The sequence below is a fragment of the Mesocricetus auratus genome, unplaced genomic scaffold (genome assembly GCF_017639785.1).
Source record: "Mesocricetus auratus isolate SY011 unplaced genomic scaffold, BCM_Maur_2.0 Super-Scaffold_100007, whole genome shotgun sequence".
Lineage (NCBI taxonomy): Eukaryota > Metazoa > Chordata > Mammalia > Rodentia > Cricetidae > Mesocricetus > Mesocricetus auratus.
In genome coordinates this window covers 76,386,958-76,404,437 of record NW_024429191.1, presented here as the reverse complement: position 1 = coordinate 76,404,437, position 17,480 = coordinate 76,386,958, and the positions used below count along the sequence as shown (strand labels likewise).

The 17,480-nt window shown below is 49.4% G+C and overlaps 1 protein-coding gene across 1 annotated transcript; it reads right to left on the bottom strand.

Annotated features, from left to right (window-relative positions):
- Nucleotides 1-4,573: 4,573 nt before the first annotated feature.
- Nucleotides 4,574-5,609, bottom strand: Lrrc3c (leucine rich repeat containing 3C). Its single transcript, XM_013117657.3, has one exon. It carries the CDS (start codon nt 5,568-5,570, stop codon nt 4,806-4,808), a length of 765 nt encoding a protein of 254 aa, XP_012973111.1. The 5' UTR covers nt 5,571-5,609; the 3' UTR covers nt 4,574-4,805.
- Nucleotides 5,610-17,480: the final 11,871 nt, after the last annotated feature.

Genomic DNA, 17,480 nt, shown 5'->3' with positions numbered 1-17,480 from the left:
AGAGGTGACCCGCAGCAAACAAAGTAAAAGTCAGCTCCATCTTTTTGCTTGATGATCCTCCAGCCTTTGAGTCTCAGCAGAAATGGACAAGGAGCCTTCCGGCTGGCCTGAAGTACCCCATGCTCTCTGGGTGTCAGGATTCAGCCACAACAGCTAGATGAGCGCAAACTCAATTTTGTCCTCCTTGTAATCACAGGCCTATCCTATAACCCAGGTGCCACACTAGTCCGTCTGTTTGTCAGGTCTGTCTCCAGGGTTGTGGCCAGCAGCTATTACTGCTCTCAGTCCTGCAGAGGTAAAGGAAAGAGAGGGTGTGCTCTGCCTTCAGGAAGTGGGGACTGTCAGATAGTTCTGGAGCTGGAGTTAAGGTGTGTGTGTGTAGTGGGACTGGGAGTCAACTGACCCCACACCAGGAGAAGGTGACAGGAAATTCCTGGAAGGGAATGTTTCTCTCTGTGTGTTGGAAGGAAAGGTAGATGGGTTTGTATATTTTTCTTTTTCTTGGAGAAGTAGACAACAAAGTCATACTCTGCTTCACCTTCCCTGTGGCTTGGTACCAGGAGTGGCTTCATGGGCATACAACCTGTGTACTGGCCACAGGCACTATACCTGGTCTAACGCTGTACTGAGACATCTTAATCCATCATGAATAATGATAAAAAACCACGTTTATTTATTTCATAAATCTGCTTTTCACTTTTTGGTGTGGGGGGGGTGGGGGTGGGGGTGGGGTGTTTTGAGACAGGGTTTCTCTGTGGCTTTGGAGGCTGTCCTGGAACTAGCTCTTGTAGACAAGGCTGGTCTCGGAACTCACAGAGATCTGCCTGCCTCTTCCTCCTAAGTGCTGGGATTAAAGGTGTGTATGACAATGTCTGATGCTAAAACCTATTTTTTTTTTAGCTTTACTTATTTTATGTTTATGGGTGCTTTATCTTCAGTATACGTGTATGTGCTCACATGTATATGTATGATGCCCACAGAGGCCGGAAAAAAGTGTCAAATCCCTTGGAACTGGAATTATGGGTGGTTGTGAGCTACCATGCGGGTGTTGGCAGCTGAACCCAGGTCCTCTACAAGAACAAATGCTCTTAACCACCAAGCCATCTCGTTGCCCTTGTATAATAATTCTTGATTTTTTAAAAAGGTTTTTCTTTTTCTGTGTGTGCGTGGTGTGCCCACATGCATGTGTGTTCACGTGTCTGTTTGCATGTACTTGTGAAGTCTTGAGGTTGATATTGGGAGTATTTGATGATTGGTCTCTGTCTTATTCATCGAGGCAAGTCTCTTAGTTAAACTCAGAGCCCATCCATACTAGTCGAGCTAGTCAGCTTGCTCCAGGGAGACCCTGTCCCACCTTCTAATGCTGTAATTACAAGTAAGCCACCCAACATTTACATACATTCTGGGGGTCCAAACTCTAGTCTCCATGCTTCTTCCTCTTCCTCCTCCTCTTCCTCCTCTCCCTTCTCTTCCTCCTCCTCCTCCTCCCCCTCCTCCTCCTCCTCCTCCCCCTCCTCCTCCTCCTCCTTTTCTTCCTCCTCCTTCTCCTCCCCCTCCTCCTTTTCTAAGGAGACAGGATTTCTCTGTGTAGCCCTGGCTGTCCTGGTACTCACTCTGTAGACCAGGCTGGCCTGGAACTCGCAGAGATCTGCCTCTGCCTCCCAAATGCTGGGACTAAAGGTGTGTGCCACCAATGCCCGGCCTCCGTGCTTTCTTGCAGCAGCTAAACAGATGGTTAAATTACAGAGCCCTCTACTCCCAGGAACAGAAGAAGTCTGGACTGTCTGTCTCCCTTTATTTCTTAGACACCCCTGGGAAGGAAATCATGGTCAGGGCAGGGTCTGGCGTGGAGAGTCCCCGTGGCCTCATCTCTCCTCCCTGTCCAGTGTCTCCACACCTTTGTCCAATCTGAGCTTCAACTGCTCTGGCTTTTTTTTTTTTTAAAGCTTCTTGTGGTTGGTGGGTTCAAGCCGGGACCCTCTTTTCCTCTTAGCTGCGCCCCTGGCTCGACCCTCCTCTCTCCCAACGATCCATCCCATTCCGTGGACAGGAAGGGTGTATGTTCCACTAGAGCAGGAGGTTGGGTTCCAGTCTTGTTCTCACTTCCTGTGGACTTCCCTTCAGGCCTAGGCTTCAGTGTTCTGGGCTTGCTCTCTACCTAGCCCCTTTGGGGATAATGAGGCTTTGGAGAACCGTCTTGTCTGGGGAATGGCTTAGCTTGATCAGGTTCAGAACTCCCCAGATGAGAAGACTTTCTTTTCTTGGTCTGAGTTTCCTGGGGCTTTCTGAGGAAGGAGCAGGTGAAGCTGGGTGGGGGAGGCTCTGGGGGGGGAGGCTCGGGGGTCTCTTCTCAATTTCTACTCCTCTCCACTGACAGCCGGCTCCAGGAAGTTGCCTGTTCACGACAGGTGGGGTCTGCCTCCAGGTATCTGGAATTTTGCGTTAGAGACTGGGCAATTGGGCTCCAGTACATCCAAGTGGAAGAGGTTAGTTTGACATACGGTGTCCCTTGGGAAAGGTTAGCTTTCTCCTTTCTGCTGAGCTTAAGTGTGTAACATCCGTGAGGCTACCCGCCTGCTTCACAGGGCTTGTGGCATCTTAGGACTTGTTCTATCCTCCCTGATTCCTGGCGGAGCTGAGGGTAGGGCTGAAGCCAGGCCACCTTGTCTCTGACTTCCTCATGCTTCCAGTTCCATCCTTATTAGTTAATTAATTAATAATTGATTAATTAGTTCTCCTACTGTTGGACTCGAATTCAGGGGCCAAAGCAGGAAGAGAGATGGGTGAGCACATAGCCGAGTGGGAGCACCCCACAGAGAGGCAGGGAGCACCCCACAGAGAGGCAGGGAGCACCCCACAGAGAGGTGGGAGGTTGGTGGTTAGGGCTCCACATTCTGCTCCTCCATGCCAGACCACACGTGTTCAGTAAAATGAACAATGAGAAAGAGATCAAGGATGTTTATAAAAGTTTTGTTTTTTAATTGAGTTGCTCAATGATGTTCTGGGGTCTCTGCTCTGCCCCCAAATTATTGTCACCCATCCCTAGTTCAGTCTCTAAAGGGACCCTCTTTTCTCCAAGGGAAACAGTGCAGGAAAACTGTCTGAGGATAAAGGGGAGGGGAGAGGGGCAGGGAAATTCTGGGGAAGGAAGCAGGGGCCATGATTCACAAGGAGAAGCACCTGGGGTTGAGAGAGCGGTAAGGAGTGAGGTGGAGGAGGGGAGGCAGCGGGAGCGGAGAGGAAGAGCCCAGAGGCCCAGGTACAGTGAGGCTGTGCCCTTGCCTTTGTTCTTATGCCTCACCCTTCTCCACACGCACTCCCACTCCCAGGGTTGTTACCACATGCTTCCAGTTTCCTCATGTCAACCTCTCTTTTGTACACCCCCTCTCTCCTTCCCAAAGCCCTCATTCTCTGTGTGTGTGTATACATGTTCGTGTGTGTGTGTGTGTGTGTGTGTGTGTGTGTGTGTGGTGTATATACATGTTCGTGTGTGTGTGGTGTATATACATGTTTGTGTGTGTGGTGTATATACATGTTCGCGTGTGTGTGGTGTATATACATGTTCGCGTGTGTGTGGTGTATATACATGTTCGTGTGTGTGTGGTGTATATACATGTTCGTGTGTGTGGTGTATATACATGTTCGTGTGTGTGTGTGTGTGTGTGTGTGTGTGTGTGTGTGGTGTATATACATGTTTGTGTGTGTGGTGTATATACATGTTCGCGTGTGTGTGGTGTATATACATGTTCGCGTGTGTGTGGTGTATATACATGTTCGTGTGTGTGTGGTGTATATACATGTTCGTGTGTGTGGTGTATATACATGTTCGTGTGTGTGTGTGTGTGTGTGTGTGTGTGTGTGTGTGTGGTGTATATACATGTTCATGTGTGTGTGGGCAACTGAAGATTAGAGGTTGATGCTGTGGAATGCCTTCTTCAATTGCTCCCCCCCTTATTTCTGGCCATTGTACAGAGACTTAACTGAACCTGTAGCTTACTGATTGGCTAGGCTGGCCAGCCAATGAGCTCCAGGGATCTGTTTGTCTCTCTCCCACCCTCCCGTCCCTCCCCCCTCCACACCTGCACTGGGGTTATAGATACCCACCCTGGGTCCAGTTTTTTTGTTTGTTTGTTTTTGTTTTTTTGAGACAAATTTCTTTGTGTAGCTTTGTATACCAGGCTGGCCTCAAACTCACAGAGATCCCCCTGCCTCTGCCTCCCAAGTGCTGGGATTAAAGGTGTGCGCCACCAATGCCTGGCTTTGTGTCCAGCTTTTAAGTGGGCACTAGAGATGTGAGCTCAGGTCCTCATGCAGGACAGACACTTTACTGACTGAACCATCTCCCTAGCCCCTTAAAGCCGGCACTCGGCGTCATTATCCACATCTGTACGGCGAGGCCCAGGCCCAGACCCTTCCCTATGCTCCTAAACTACTGGCTTTGCCTCTGAGTTGCTGCCGACTGGGATGGTTGTTCATCCACTCCCACTCCCACACCCACGCTGTGGATTCAGGAACTTTGGATTCTCTGAGTCTGGCACAGCCTAGGCATAGAAGGAGGCACCCCCAAATCCAGGCATAGAAGGAGGTACCCCAAATCCAGGCATAGAAGGAGGTACCCCCAAATCCAGGCTCCAAAGATAGTGTCCTGGAGAAGAAAGGGCAAGAGAGCAAGACAACGGGAGAGAAAGCAAGAGAACAAGAGTGACTCAGACAAGGTGTTGAGGGAGGCAGGAAGAGGGCAGATGGGGCAGGGGATGTGGTAGGAGTAGAGGAACGATAGCGCACAGGGCCCAGAGCGCAGCGCTTCAGACCACTGTGCTGAGGGTGGAGGAGTCCTCTGAGCGCACGCGCTGCACAGGAGCCCGCTTAAGGGGCCGCCGGGTCTCGTCCCGGTTCTGCCACACATAGTGGATCAGATAAGCCGCTACCAGCATCAGCCAGCCTCCCATGGTAACTAGCAGGGCCACATCAGTGCTCCTTCGGGTCCCACCTCGTCCTGTCCCACACAGCTCTTCCTCCCTAGTCAGCAGAAGGAACTCCTGTCCCACGAGATCTGGGCGGGCTCCTGGACCACACACGATGCCTGTCCCGGAGCCTGGAGCTAACCTCACCTGTCTGAGCACTTCCTGCAGGGCACAGTCGCAGCGCCACGGGTTGGCAGACAGGTTCACTTGGATCTGCAGCCCCATGAAGGCTGCCACAGGTACAGATGCTAGCTGGTTGGCAGAGAGGTCAAGGAGGCGCAGAGTGCCCTCCAAGCCCTGGAAAGCAGCCCCTGAGAGGTGAACAAGGACATTATGAGACAGGTCTAATTCTTCCAGGACAGGCAAGTGCTGGAAGGCACCGGCTGGCACTGACGCCAGCTGGTTGGCATCCAGGTAGAGCTTTCGGGTGTTATTGGGGATGCCGCTGGGCACCGCACTCAGGCCAGCCTGGCTGCAGCGGAATGTCTGTTCGCCAGCTTCTTCGGCTATGTAGCATCGCTGGGGCGGTGTGTGAGGGTTGGACACGGAACCCCCTGTGCCTATCACCAGCAGGAGGGGCAAGAGGCGAGGAACTAGTAGGAGCATGGTCACAGATAAACATAATCCTTGAGTGGAGGAGAATCTGGGCAGTCGAAGACCCTAGGAGGGAAGAGCAAAGTTAGGATACTATGTCCCATTGAGCGCTCTCCTGATCGAGTCCCTTGGTGGTGTCTCTTTGGGCCAGAACCTCTCCTTTGGGGTCTTCCCCAACCCTAGGTCTGTCTGTCTGTCTTCAGCAGGATTCTAGGGGCAAGAATCCCTTAGGTTGACATTTTTAGGTTCTATTGTTTCTAGGAGGTTAATCTATGTGGTCCCTTTGTCCCTTTGCCTTGTTGAGATGGGCCTGGGAGGTCCCAGACTATTGCCTCTGTTTTTATAGTAATTTTACTTCTTGAAATAGTTTTGTCCTTCACGTACCTGTGTGACTGCGGGGGAGGTCAGGTAGACACCAGGGGGTCTGGTTGGCACTAATGTAAAGACAAGAGTGACAGGTTAGTGACAGGACTCCAGGGTGTTCAGCTAGACCATTTAAGTAGGTGACAGGTACTTTCTGACCTTCTATGCTCACCAACCCCTTTCAGGAACCGTCTACCCCTCTCCTTCCCCAGCTCTGTGCTATTGGCCCTGCTCCTCTTCCTCTCCCCTCCCCTCCTGCCTCTCACCTGGTTGGTGGCAAGAGGACTCTCCTGGGCTATTACCTTTCTCCCCGGAAGTAGTCCACCCGCCGGTGGGCTCTGGAGACCCACTTCCTCCTTCGGAAGTCCTGTTTGCTTGCTGCAGCTGCGACCTGGGGCCCGAGTGTATAGAGTTTCCTGGCATGTGACTCTCTGCCCCAGGTGTCAGATACCTGAGCCATGGCCTGGCCAGGCAATGCCAAGGGAGAGCAGATCCCAGACCCTGATGAACTGTGTGTGGGAGCAGACCTGGATTCCATTCCTTGCCCCCACAACTTAGTGGTTGCTTTCTTCTATCTGCTGCTGAAAACTGCCTTCCAGAACCTCCTTTACTTGTCCAGAGCCTGGCTGGCCAAAAGGACGTCTGCTTGGCTGCCCTGGGGGCGCCACTCTGCAATTACACCTCAGCAACTTGCAACACAAGCCTTCTCCCACTGTTCCGTGTTCTCTGTAGGCCGCGTGGGGCCTTTTGTTAGCAAAGAGCCCTCAGTCTTCCTCAGAAACATCTTAGAGGATGCACCGGGATCTTCACAGGGGCAAACCCCTTGACCACCAGGGGGCGCTGTGGTTCAGTTTCGGTTTGCTGTTGTAGGAGGTTACACTAGGCTCTTGAAGGCTCCTGAAGCCTGATATGGTGGCTTTTTGAGTCCTCCATGACTGTGACTCAAAGATGGCTAGGATAACTTATTTATTCTTCAAGGCCTCTTCATCCTAAGGCCTTTTGCAGGCCCCACCACTCCACTCCATCCCTTCTCCTGATGTCCACTGGGTGGTGGGAAGGAGGGATTTGAGGCCACAGTGTTTTGGTGTGCCTCTGAGCCCTTGCGTCCAAACAAAGCAGAGTGTGGAGAGGCCCCAGGAGGTGGAGTGGACAGGAGGGAGCTTGTGGCGGTGAAATGCAAATGCTGCTGTTTTCATTGCTGTCTCCCAGGACAGTCTGGCTTCATGATTACAACACCAAGACAGGTTGTCCTGCTCCGCCTCACCTTCCAAGCTCTGCAGAGGCAGGGGTGACCGGAAGCCATGTGGAGCAGCAGCTCTCAACTTGGGGGTCACAACCCCTTTCACAGGGTCACCTTAGATCACTGGGAAACACATATTTACATTATGATTCGTGCCAGTGGCGAAACTAAGCATTAGGTTGCAGCATTAGGAGGGTTGAGAGCCACTGATGCAGATGAACCACCCAATGCCTTAGCCCACGGCCAGCCGACCACGTCGCGGCCACCTCACAGCCTGGCCACCTGTGGTAGCGTCTTCCCCACACCATCTCCAGCTTGGTGCAGGATTTAGTGCTTCCAGTGATGGCTGGGAGCTCAAAAGAAGGCACCATGCAGGGGAACCCCCGCAGATCACAGGCAGGTAAATGGAGGCCCAGCACATGACTGGACTCGTATTATGTCAGTGACCAGACAAAGACCACAGCCTTCTCCAACTTCTCCAACCACTTCCTATTCCCACTGGCTTCTCTCTCCCCTCCATGCCACACGTAAGTACCTGGTGCTTCTTTGACCGTCAGAGAGCTTGTGTGGAACTCTCTGGTTCACTCCCACTACAGGGGGAAGAAAACAGGGGTGGGGGTGTCACAGGGGAGCAGGGAGACGCGAGAGGTACTGTACCTAAGGTGGCTGATGTCAGATTATTATTATTATTATTATTATTATTGTGTGTGTGTGTTTTTTTTCTCAAGACAGGGTTTCTCTATGTAGCCCTGGCTGTCCTGGAACTCACTCTGTGGACCAGGCTGGCTTTGAACTCAGAGATCTGCCTGCTTCTGCCTGCAGAGTGCTGGGATTAAAGGCGAGCACCACCATGCCCAGTCAATTATTATTATTGAGACAGCGTCTCACTATGCAGCTCAGGCTGGCCATAAACTCACCATGGCTGGTCTTGAACTGACACTTCACTTCTCCTCCCTTAGCCTCCCAAGGTTGTATGAATTTGTTTGATCAGGGCCAGACACACAGCTGTAGAGTCTAGTGCAAAATGAAACGTGAGGCCTTTTGTTTAAAAACATAAGAATTTCAAGGTAGTAATAGTTTAAAACCCATTCCCGAGGTTTCTCCAGGCATTGACATGGACTTTCATAGAGCTATGGACATTACATGTCATGAGACTATCCTTGTGGCTTTCCTTGGAGCAAGCAGTTTTAGAAGTGTGGTGGGGTTAGGACCAGATAGCAGGATACCAGCTGTCATCACCTCTGGGGATGTATTCACCTCTGACTCATTCTTGTGATGTCAGCAGGGGCACTTCTCAGGGTCACATCTGTCTGAAGAGTCAGATAAAATGTTTGTTGTTTGTTTGTTTGCATTTGTTCTGTGTGGGTTGCTTTTGAATTAAGGCTAGACACTCTGCCACTGGATGCATGGGAGTGCCTTTGCAAACCTCCTGGTCCTGCCGTTCTCTCACTCCAGCAGGAGTCAAAGCCCAAGGGCTGAGCCTGGCTGTTTCTGGAGAGTTATCTTCTTGGACTAGGGTGTCTGCCACGCCAGAGTGAGACTGGGCTGTTCCACATGGCAGTTAGAAGAGCAGCTGGCAGTCTGCCCATAGGGGAGGCCACCTGGAACTGTGGTTGTGCTCATTAAAGGAAGGCCAAGCACAGAGCTCAGGAAATGAGAGATCAGAGGGGAGAAGAAACTGCAGTTAAGACAGTGTTCACTACCGTGTGTAGACTACTAGAGATTAGAGGAGAAAGCATGCTCTGCCATTTTAGAAGATTTACTTGTTTTTTTAAAAGTGTGTGTGTGTGGGATGTGGGGTGTGTGCGTGCGTGCGTGCGTGCGTGCGTGCGTGCGTGCGTGTGTGTGTGTGTGTGTGTGTGTGTGTTGAGAAATATATGCACAAGAGTGCAGGCGCTGGAGGAGGCCAGAAGAGAATATGGGTGTTGGGAACTGAATTCAGGGTCTCTTTAAGAGCAACAGGTGCTCTTAACCACTGAGCTGTCTCTGCAACTTCCCCCACTTTTGGTTCCCTCATGCAGTTAGGGCTTCCGGTCAGCCTGATGCTCATGTGTGAGTTGAAGAGGGTGCAGAACAGATCCTGTTCCTAAGGCACTGTGTCTACAGCAGTGGTTCTCAAAACAGTCTACGTGTTGGTCTCTCAGTGGTGGCTCACACCTTTAATCCCAGCACTCAGGAGACAGAAGCAGGTGAATCTCTGTGAGTTCAAGGCCAGCCTGGTCCACAGAGCTAGTTCTAGGACAGCCAAGGCTGTTACACAGTGAAACTGTCTCAAAAAAAAATTAATTCCAGGAATTAATCTGGAGCAAGTACATTAAAATCTTCATGCATTGACTCTAGGCACTAGTATGTCTCCAACTTTGCCCAGGGTTTTCTAATGTGAGCCTGTGCTGAGACTATAAGACACAGACATGTTGACACAAATCTTCTCCATACATTAATCTAATGTCTGCCTTGACGAACGTGTTTAAGGAACTTGAAACACAGACAGGATATGTAGTAGAACCTGGTGGCCTTCATCCAGCCCTCACTCCCTTTGATAGTCACACAGATTTGGGGAAGTACCCAGATCCGCAGTCTCTGTTGATGGAGCCTGATTGGTCCTTCAGATACCCCAAACCGTGTGGCTCATTTTCCTCACCTCCTTGGCAGCTCGTCCAGATTCCAGCCAGTGACTTCTCAGGGGCTGGCTAAAGTATTTTCTGGGACAGTCTTTGATTTGTTCGTGAGAGAGGATGGGGCCAGGTCCTTCATGTCTCTGTGTTTTGAACAGGGAGGGACAGTCTAGCCATCTTGTCACCAGGGGACAATGCAACAGAGAGGAACAACTTCCAGTGAGGTGTTGGCCTGGCCATGGCCAAGTCACTCAGTTATCAGCAGCCTCGTAGGGGGTGCAGGGATCTTTGTGCTCACAGACAAGCACTAGGGAACCTGGTTGATCACAAAGTGTTTTTCCTTCAAGGGATGCAAAACCTGCTATTCATCCAGAAGGTCATAGAGGACATGCTTTCTAGCCTGGTGACCTTTGCATTCTGTGTGGCTAGACACTTTTCCAGTACTGGACCCTCCCTTAGAGTCTTATCATAAATTTGTTCTTCTCAGGCAATCTATAGAACCCCTCTTTATGGACTTCACAAGGAGTTTCAGTGTAGACGCGTCTGATCTGCATTTAGCTTACTTTGCTCCTCAGGGAGATGATTTATGTGTGCTTCATTGTGCACAGAGCATTGAGTTAATTATGACTAGAATAGTTTCCACCACATTGTGTGATGCTTAAAAATGCCTAAAATAAACCATTTGGAGTCAGAAACCCAAAGTTTGAAACAACACTGTACTGGCTACTGAGTTGTGTTAAGCTGACTGCCTCCTTGCCTCCGGTGGCTGTCTCTCTGCTGCTGGTCAGACACACCCCTCCCGTGTACCTCCTTTCACTACCTGGGAAGACAAGCCCCTCCTTTAGTTTAGCTAGACAATAGGATACTGGTAGCCTTGAAAACAACTGGATAAAGAAAATACAATAAGATATAGTATTACTATTATTTAAACTTTTTTCCTTTTTTATCTTTTTTATTTTAAATTAGGAACAATCTTATTTTATGTATCACTCACAGTTCTCTCTCCCTCCCATCCTCCCATGCCTCCCACCGACCCCCATCCCATCCCTCTTCTGCTCCATAGAAAGGCCGAGGCCTTCCGTGGGGGATCATCAAAGTCTGTCCCATCATTTGGGGGCAGGGCCAAGGCCCTCCCCCGTGTGTCTAGGCTGAGAGAGTATCCCTCTATAGGGAATGGGTCCCCAAAGTCAATTTGTGCACTATGGATAAATACTGTTCCACTACCCGAGGCCCTATAGACTGTCCAGGTCTCCTAACTGACACCGACGTTCAGGGAGCCTGGTTCTGTCCTATGCTGGCTTCTGTCCATGAGCTCCCCCTTGTTCAGGTCAGCTGTTTCTTTGGTCTTGACCCCTTTGCTCATCACTCCTCCCTCTCTGCAACTGGGTTCCAGGAATTCAGCTCAGTGCTTAGCTGTGTGTGTCTGCTTCTGCTTCCATTAGCTATTGGATGAAGGCTATAGGATGGCATATAAGGTGGTCATCATTCTCATTATAGGGAAAGGGTATTTAGGATAGCCTCTTCACTATTGCTTAAAATCTTCATTGGGGTCATCCTTGTAGATCTCTGGACATTTCCTTAGTGCCAGATTTATCTTCAAACCTATAATGGCTCCCTCTATTATGGTATCTCTTTTCTTGCTCTCCTCTATTCTTCCCCTGACTCAGTCTTCCTGGTCCATCATGTCTTCCTCCCCCCTCCTCTTCTCCCCTCCTCTTTCTCCTAACTCCACCCACCCCGCTCTCAATTTGGTCAGGAGATCTTGTTCCTTTCCCCTTCTCCAGGGGAACATGTATGTCTCTCTTAGGGTCCTCCTTGTTTCCTAGCTTCTCTGGAGGTGTGGGTTGCAGGCTGGTAACCCTTTGCTCTATGTCTAAAGATTATATATATATTATATATTATATATAATTATATACATATGGCAAAAACCATATATATGGAGGTTTTTTCCATAAAGAAGAGTAAAATTATGCCATTTTCAGGAAAATAGATTTAACTGCAGATCATCATGTTGAGCATTAAGACTCAGAAAAGTAATTTTTAAATGTTTTCTCTCATGTGTAAGATTTGTATACACATATACACACCCTTTGGTAGCTTTCAAGTTACATCTCAAAAGGTTGCTATAAAACCTTCTCTCAGCCGGGCGTTGGTGGTGGCGCACGCCTTTAGTCCCAGCCCTCGGGAGGCACAGGCAGGCGGATCTCTGTGAGTTCGAGGCCAGCCTGGTCTACAGAGCGAGTGCCAGGACAGCCTCCAAAGCCACAGAGAAACCCTGTCTCGAAAAACCAAAAAAAAAAAAAAAAAAACTTCTCTCTCCTCTCTCTCTCTCTCTCCCTCTCCCTCCTTCCCTCCCTCTCTCTCTCTCTCTCTCTCTCTCTCTCTCTCCCTCTCCCTCCCTCTCTCTCTCTCCCTCCCTCCCTCTGTCTCTCCTCTCTCCCCCTCCTTCCCTCCCTCCCTCTCTCCCTCTCTCCCTCTCTCTCCCTCCACCCTCCCTTCCTCCCTCCCCCCTCTCTCTCAGCAGATGAGATAAATGAGATGACTCCTGAGAGACTTAGCTGAAACTGTAATCTACTAAGGTGGCAGCAGGAGCGACTGGGGCTGCACAGGGTCTGGCACTTCTCCTTGCCCTGTAAATGGGGTTTCAGGTGAGACTCCCGGGAAGTTGCAGGGTTTCAGTGGGGAATCGAGCATGGTCTTCAGTGCTTGTCACCTGTGCTGGGATTCCTGCTGCACTGTTGTGAGAAGTGTAGGCATCTGGCTTGAGGGGAACCTTTTCCTTTTTGTGTCCCTAAGATTTTCCTCATCTCTCTTTCTTTTTTCTTCAAGTCAGAGTTTCATTGTGTTGTGTAGCCCTGGCTGTCCTGGATCTCCCTCCATATAGACCAGGTTGGCCTTGAACCCACAGAGATCCACCTGCCTCTGCCTCCCGAGCACTGGAATTACAGGTGTGTCACCACCACCCAGCAATTTTCCTCATCTTTCTATCTTGTCTCAATGTGGTTCTCCTAGGAGTAGGCACTCTCCTGTCCTGAGGTGTCTGAGGAACCCAGAGGATGGAGCAATGGGCATCACCTGGGCCCAGGGGAAGGCCTCACAGTGAAGGTAACAGGTGAGTGACAGTTTTAGGGATGACTAGGGATCTGTGAGATGGAAAAGACAATGGAGAGCGATTAGAGACTGAGGCACTATCAAGATGGTGCAGTGTGTTCTGGGAATGACGGCCCAACTGAGTTCTGGAATTCGTGAGCAGCAACTTCACTTGTCAGCTCTGTCCTGTGCAGGAAAGGCAAATAAATGAGTTAAAACTTGGAGCAAGCAGTCTGAGCCAGGAAGTGGAGCCGCAAGTCTGCACACATAAAGCCCTTTGCCCTGGAAATAGAGAGAGCACTCAGTAACATTTGTGGAGATCTTTCCTACAAGAGGGGCTGGCTTCTGGCAGGGGAGGAATGGTCTGGGAGGGGAGGCCACCCAGAATTTCAGGCTAGGTGAGGCCTCCTAGGAGCAGGAACTCAGTTGGGAGGGCACCAGTCGTGAAGCTACTAGATTTTATATCCCCAGTCCTCTGGATCTGCAAGACTCTGTGTTCTCAACTGCTTTCATTTCTGAGAAAGAACGTCCATGGATCACATGGAGGAAGGTATCTTTCTGCCCTTGACTCCCAGAGGGAGGGGTTCTGGTTCCCAGGCAATGACTGGGGGCCCAGAGGACCAGCCAAGTAGTCTTTGCCCTCTGCGGCCCATGTCAGCCAACCTTCCAGGCTCCATTCTCCCAAGTCCTGGGGTGCCCTACACCCAAACAAAAGCACAAACATAAGTGCACCTAGCTCTTTCCTTCCTTGCATTTCTGAAGGAAGTAGAGAGTGAGGTGGGGAGAGTCAGAGGAAGGGGTGACATTTGTGGCCCAGTGCCCCAGGTGACAGGACAGGGCATAGGGCTCTCTACTTCCCAATGGCCTTCTTCCCAGCATCCGCTGTGGCTTTCTTTCAAACAATGTGCTTCCTGTCTGCATGTAGGTGACCAGCTTAGTCACCTGTGTGTGTGTCACAGGCAGGGCCCCCTCAGCCCTGAGTGAGCAGCCTGCACAGGGCAGGGAGAGCTTGTGATGTTTAAAAAACACATTTCATAAAATATTTAAAAGTAGTATCACATTACATAGAGGTTGAAAGTAGAGAATGAAAAGATGGCCATAGTATGTCCATCCTAGTAGAAGATCTCTTTTCTCTTGTTACATTCCATAACCTAGAAAAGGCCTGGACACCACTACAATCTGGAAAAGACTAATGGCAGACCTGCATGGAGCACTTAGCTATGGGCCAGGGACAGTCCCAAGTTCTCTACATTTGTTGACCCTATTGATCCTAAAATCAGTGAATGAGGTGGCCTGAATATTGCCTTCCCTGGTAACCCAAGCAGAGGTTCTGGGACTTGCTTAAGGTCACAGAGCTGGTAGCCAAAGGAGCAGAGAGCTGAGCCTGATGCCAGATCACCATGCTAGTTTTCACGAATTCATATTCAGATTTAGAAAATTCTTTTACTATGGGCAATTTTAAACACCAAAATAGAGAAAATAATCTGAGGAACCTCATGTCCCTATCACCCAGTTTTAATAATTATCACTGTACTCAGTTTTAATAACTGTCATTTTGCTGTTTATTTTCCAATGTTTCCAGTCCATACCTTTTTTTTTAAGTAAATTCAGGTATTGTGTCATTCAATCCACAAATAGTTTAGAATATATCTATCTCTTTAAAATTTTGTTTTTTTGATACAGGGTCTCTCCACTTAGTCTTGGCTGTCCTTGAATTCACTATTTAGACCAGGCTGGCCTCAAACTCACAGAGATCCGCCTGCCTCTGCCCACCAAGTGCTGAGAATAAAGGAATGTGCCACCTCACCTGGCTTTTCCCTCTCATTTGTGAGTGTGTGTGATATACAAATAATACATTGCACACATATTTATATATAAATGCATATAGATATATAGGTATTACATATCTCTGAATAATAAGGTAGAGTTAAAACGTATATTATTATTGTGTGTGTATGTGTTTGCATGTGTAAATGCCAAGCACATTCTCAGAGGTCAGAGGACAACTTTGGGGAGCTGGTTGGGGGCTTTTTTTTTTTTGGTTTTTCGAGACAGGGTTTCCCTGTGGCTTTGGAGGCTGTCCTGGAACTCGCTCTGTAGACCAGGCTGGCCTCGAACTCACAGAGATCCGCCTGCCTGTGCCTCCCGAGGGCTGGGACTAAAGGCGTGCGCCACCACCGCCCGGCTGGTTGGGGGCTTTTACCCACTGAGCTGTTTTGCTAGCCCTAGATTTTTTGGCCTAGCTCTTTTGTCTCAGCTAGAGCTTGCTATGTAGCCCAGGCTCTCCTAGGACTCACTGTATTCCTCAGAGCTTTGCTATGTAGCCCAGGCTCTCCTAGGACTCACTGTATTCCTCAGAGCTTTGCTATGTAGCCCAGGCTCTCCTAGGACTCACTGTATTCCTCAGAGCTTTGCTATGTAGCCCAGGCTCTCCTAGGACTCACTGTATTCCTCAGAGCTTTGCTATGTAGCCCAGGCTCTCCTAGGACTCACTGTATTCCTCAGGCTGACTTATAATCTGTGAGCTTCCTGTCCCTGCTTTCCAGACTGCATGACTGGCACTCACTACCAGGTCCACGTTTCCCTTGATCTAGATGTTGCTGATGATACACCTGAGAAATGCTTAGTCTCTATCCTTATCTCTTCATACAACCTGGCAACTGTTTTCTCATGCTGACACATAGTTTCTACAACCATAAATGGTTTCACAGTTTTCTATTCAGTGTGGATAGAATGTTCACTCTTTTGTTGGGCATTTAGGTTGCTCTCCGGGTTTTACTACTGTAGACGTTGCTGGACATTGTCATGTACATGGGTTCATTTTCTTAGCGTGTGATATGGAAAGTACAATCATGCCTTTGAGGCATGAACTATTTCTTTCCTTGGCACACAGTGCTAATTCTTTGTCCAAGGGATTGCATGTTCCCTGGTACCAGCTGAGAGTGCTGCCACTCTGCCTGAAGAGTGGCCAGGCTATCACAGCTAAAGGATGCCTGCTGAAGACTTGGTAATTATGAGGCCAGAGAATTAGAGATGATGGTGACCGGGACTCCAGCTAACTCAAGTGGAATGTGATCCACAACTTACCACAAGGCAGAAAGAGTTGGAAAACAACTTGATAACAGGAGTTATTAATAGGCCATGACATGTCCAGTGACCTTGCCAATAGACTACATTAGTCACAGTGCCTTGATGAGATGTAGACCCTGTCTGATCTTCACAGACATGTGAGAAAACTGGCAAAGATTCAGAGAGCTCAAGCAACTTGATGGACAATGGAAGAATCCCAGAAAGGAATCAGGAAGGTTCACTTGGGAAAAAAATGAACCATTGTTTTGACTCTAATGCTGAGCAGGTCTCTGTGAGACTTTTTCAGCAGCTAGGATCATTTCTTAGATACCAGGATCTAAAGGGCCTCTGGCTCTGGAATTACTTGAGAAGCTGCCTAATTCTGCTTTGCAAAGGTCAAATGTACACTCACTACTTGCTCCCAGGTCTCCAACTCCAGCCTTGAGACAACTATTTCCTGGCAGCGCCCTGAGGATGGGTGGGTCTAAGGAAAACGCTCCCCTGGTTGTCTGGGTACGCCTTCTCCTTCTGTCCTTGTGCATTCGGTTCATCATGCATTTACAGCCGGCCGGTTGACATCTATTAACATCTGATCCTGTCATTCCAGCCGTGCCAGGACTTAAGGTCACGGGACTAAGAGAGAAGATGGGCGGGGAAGTGAAACAACCGAAAGGAGGCCGTCTTGTTGACGTAGACAATGGGCGTGGCCCAGACGAGCTTAAGACCTATTTAGCTCAGTTCCTACAATGCGTAATAGGTGCTTTCTGTTACATTCTTTTGAAACATCAAAACACCCTTGGAGGTAGGTTTTCACAGCTGTGGAATTGAGATTAATACGAGTCATTTGCCCAGGATTACACTACCAATAAAGGCATACCTGCACTATATGTATCTAGCAGTAAAATCTGTGCCCTTCTCTTTAGAGCTTCAAGACATGAAAATTGTAGACCGGAGACACATTACCTAAATCCACACACGCTAACCTGAGACACAAACTCAAAGCTTCTTACTGTTTGTAAGGACTCTTCCTATGACACACATCCCAGATGAAATCTGATGCGGGGAGATCCAGGATGCGGCCAGAGCCACGCCAGCAAGGATTAAGTGTAGCGACCAGGTGTACCAATGATGCCCACAGCCTCCCGTCTCTACCCTACAGACATGTACTCCAACCAAGGTTCTGATAATGTGATCCGGAGTGGAGATAGGTGGGTGGGTGGGGCTCCTTCAGGACAAAGGACTGTGCTTCTCGGCTTCTCGAGTCAGTCGGCGACGTTTAGTGGAAAAAACTCTGTACTTACGGTCAGACTATCTCAGCAGGGTCTCATTGCAAGTTACTTAAAACTCTGAGTCTCTCGGTCTGAAAAACGAGAGCTTGGGCAAACCACTTGTGCATCTCTAGAAGGGCGCAGATGCAAAATCTGGGATTGTTACGCACCAAAGAGACTCCACCTGATCTCACTATTGCGTCAGGGCGAGACGTTCCGCCGAGCGTGCGGCAGCTCAGAAGCTCGCGGTGAGCTGGGAGAAGTAGCCCAGGGAAAA

Excerpts from the sequence above, each read along its gene's own strand:
- Lrrc3c (XM_013117657.3), bottom strand. The coding sequence starts at position 5,570 with ATGCTCCTACTAGTTCCTCGCCTCTTGCCCCTCCTGCTGGTGATAGGC.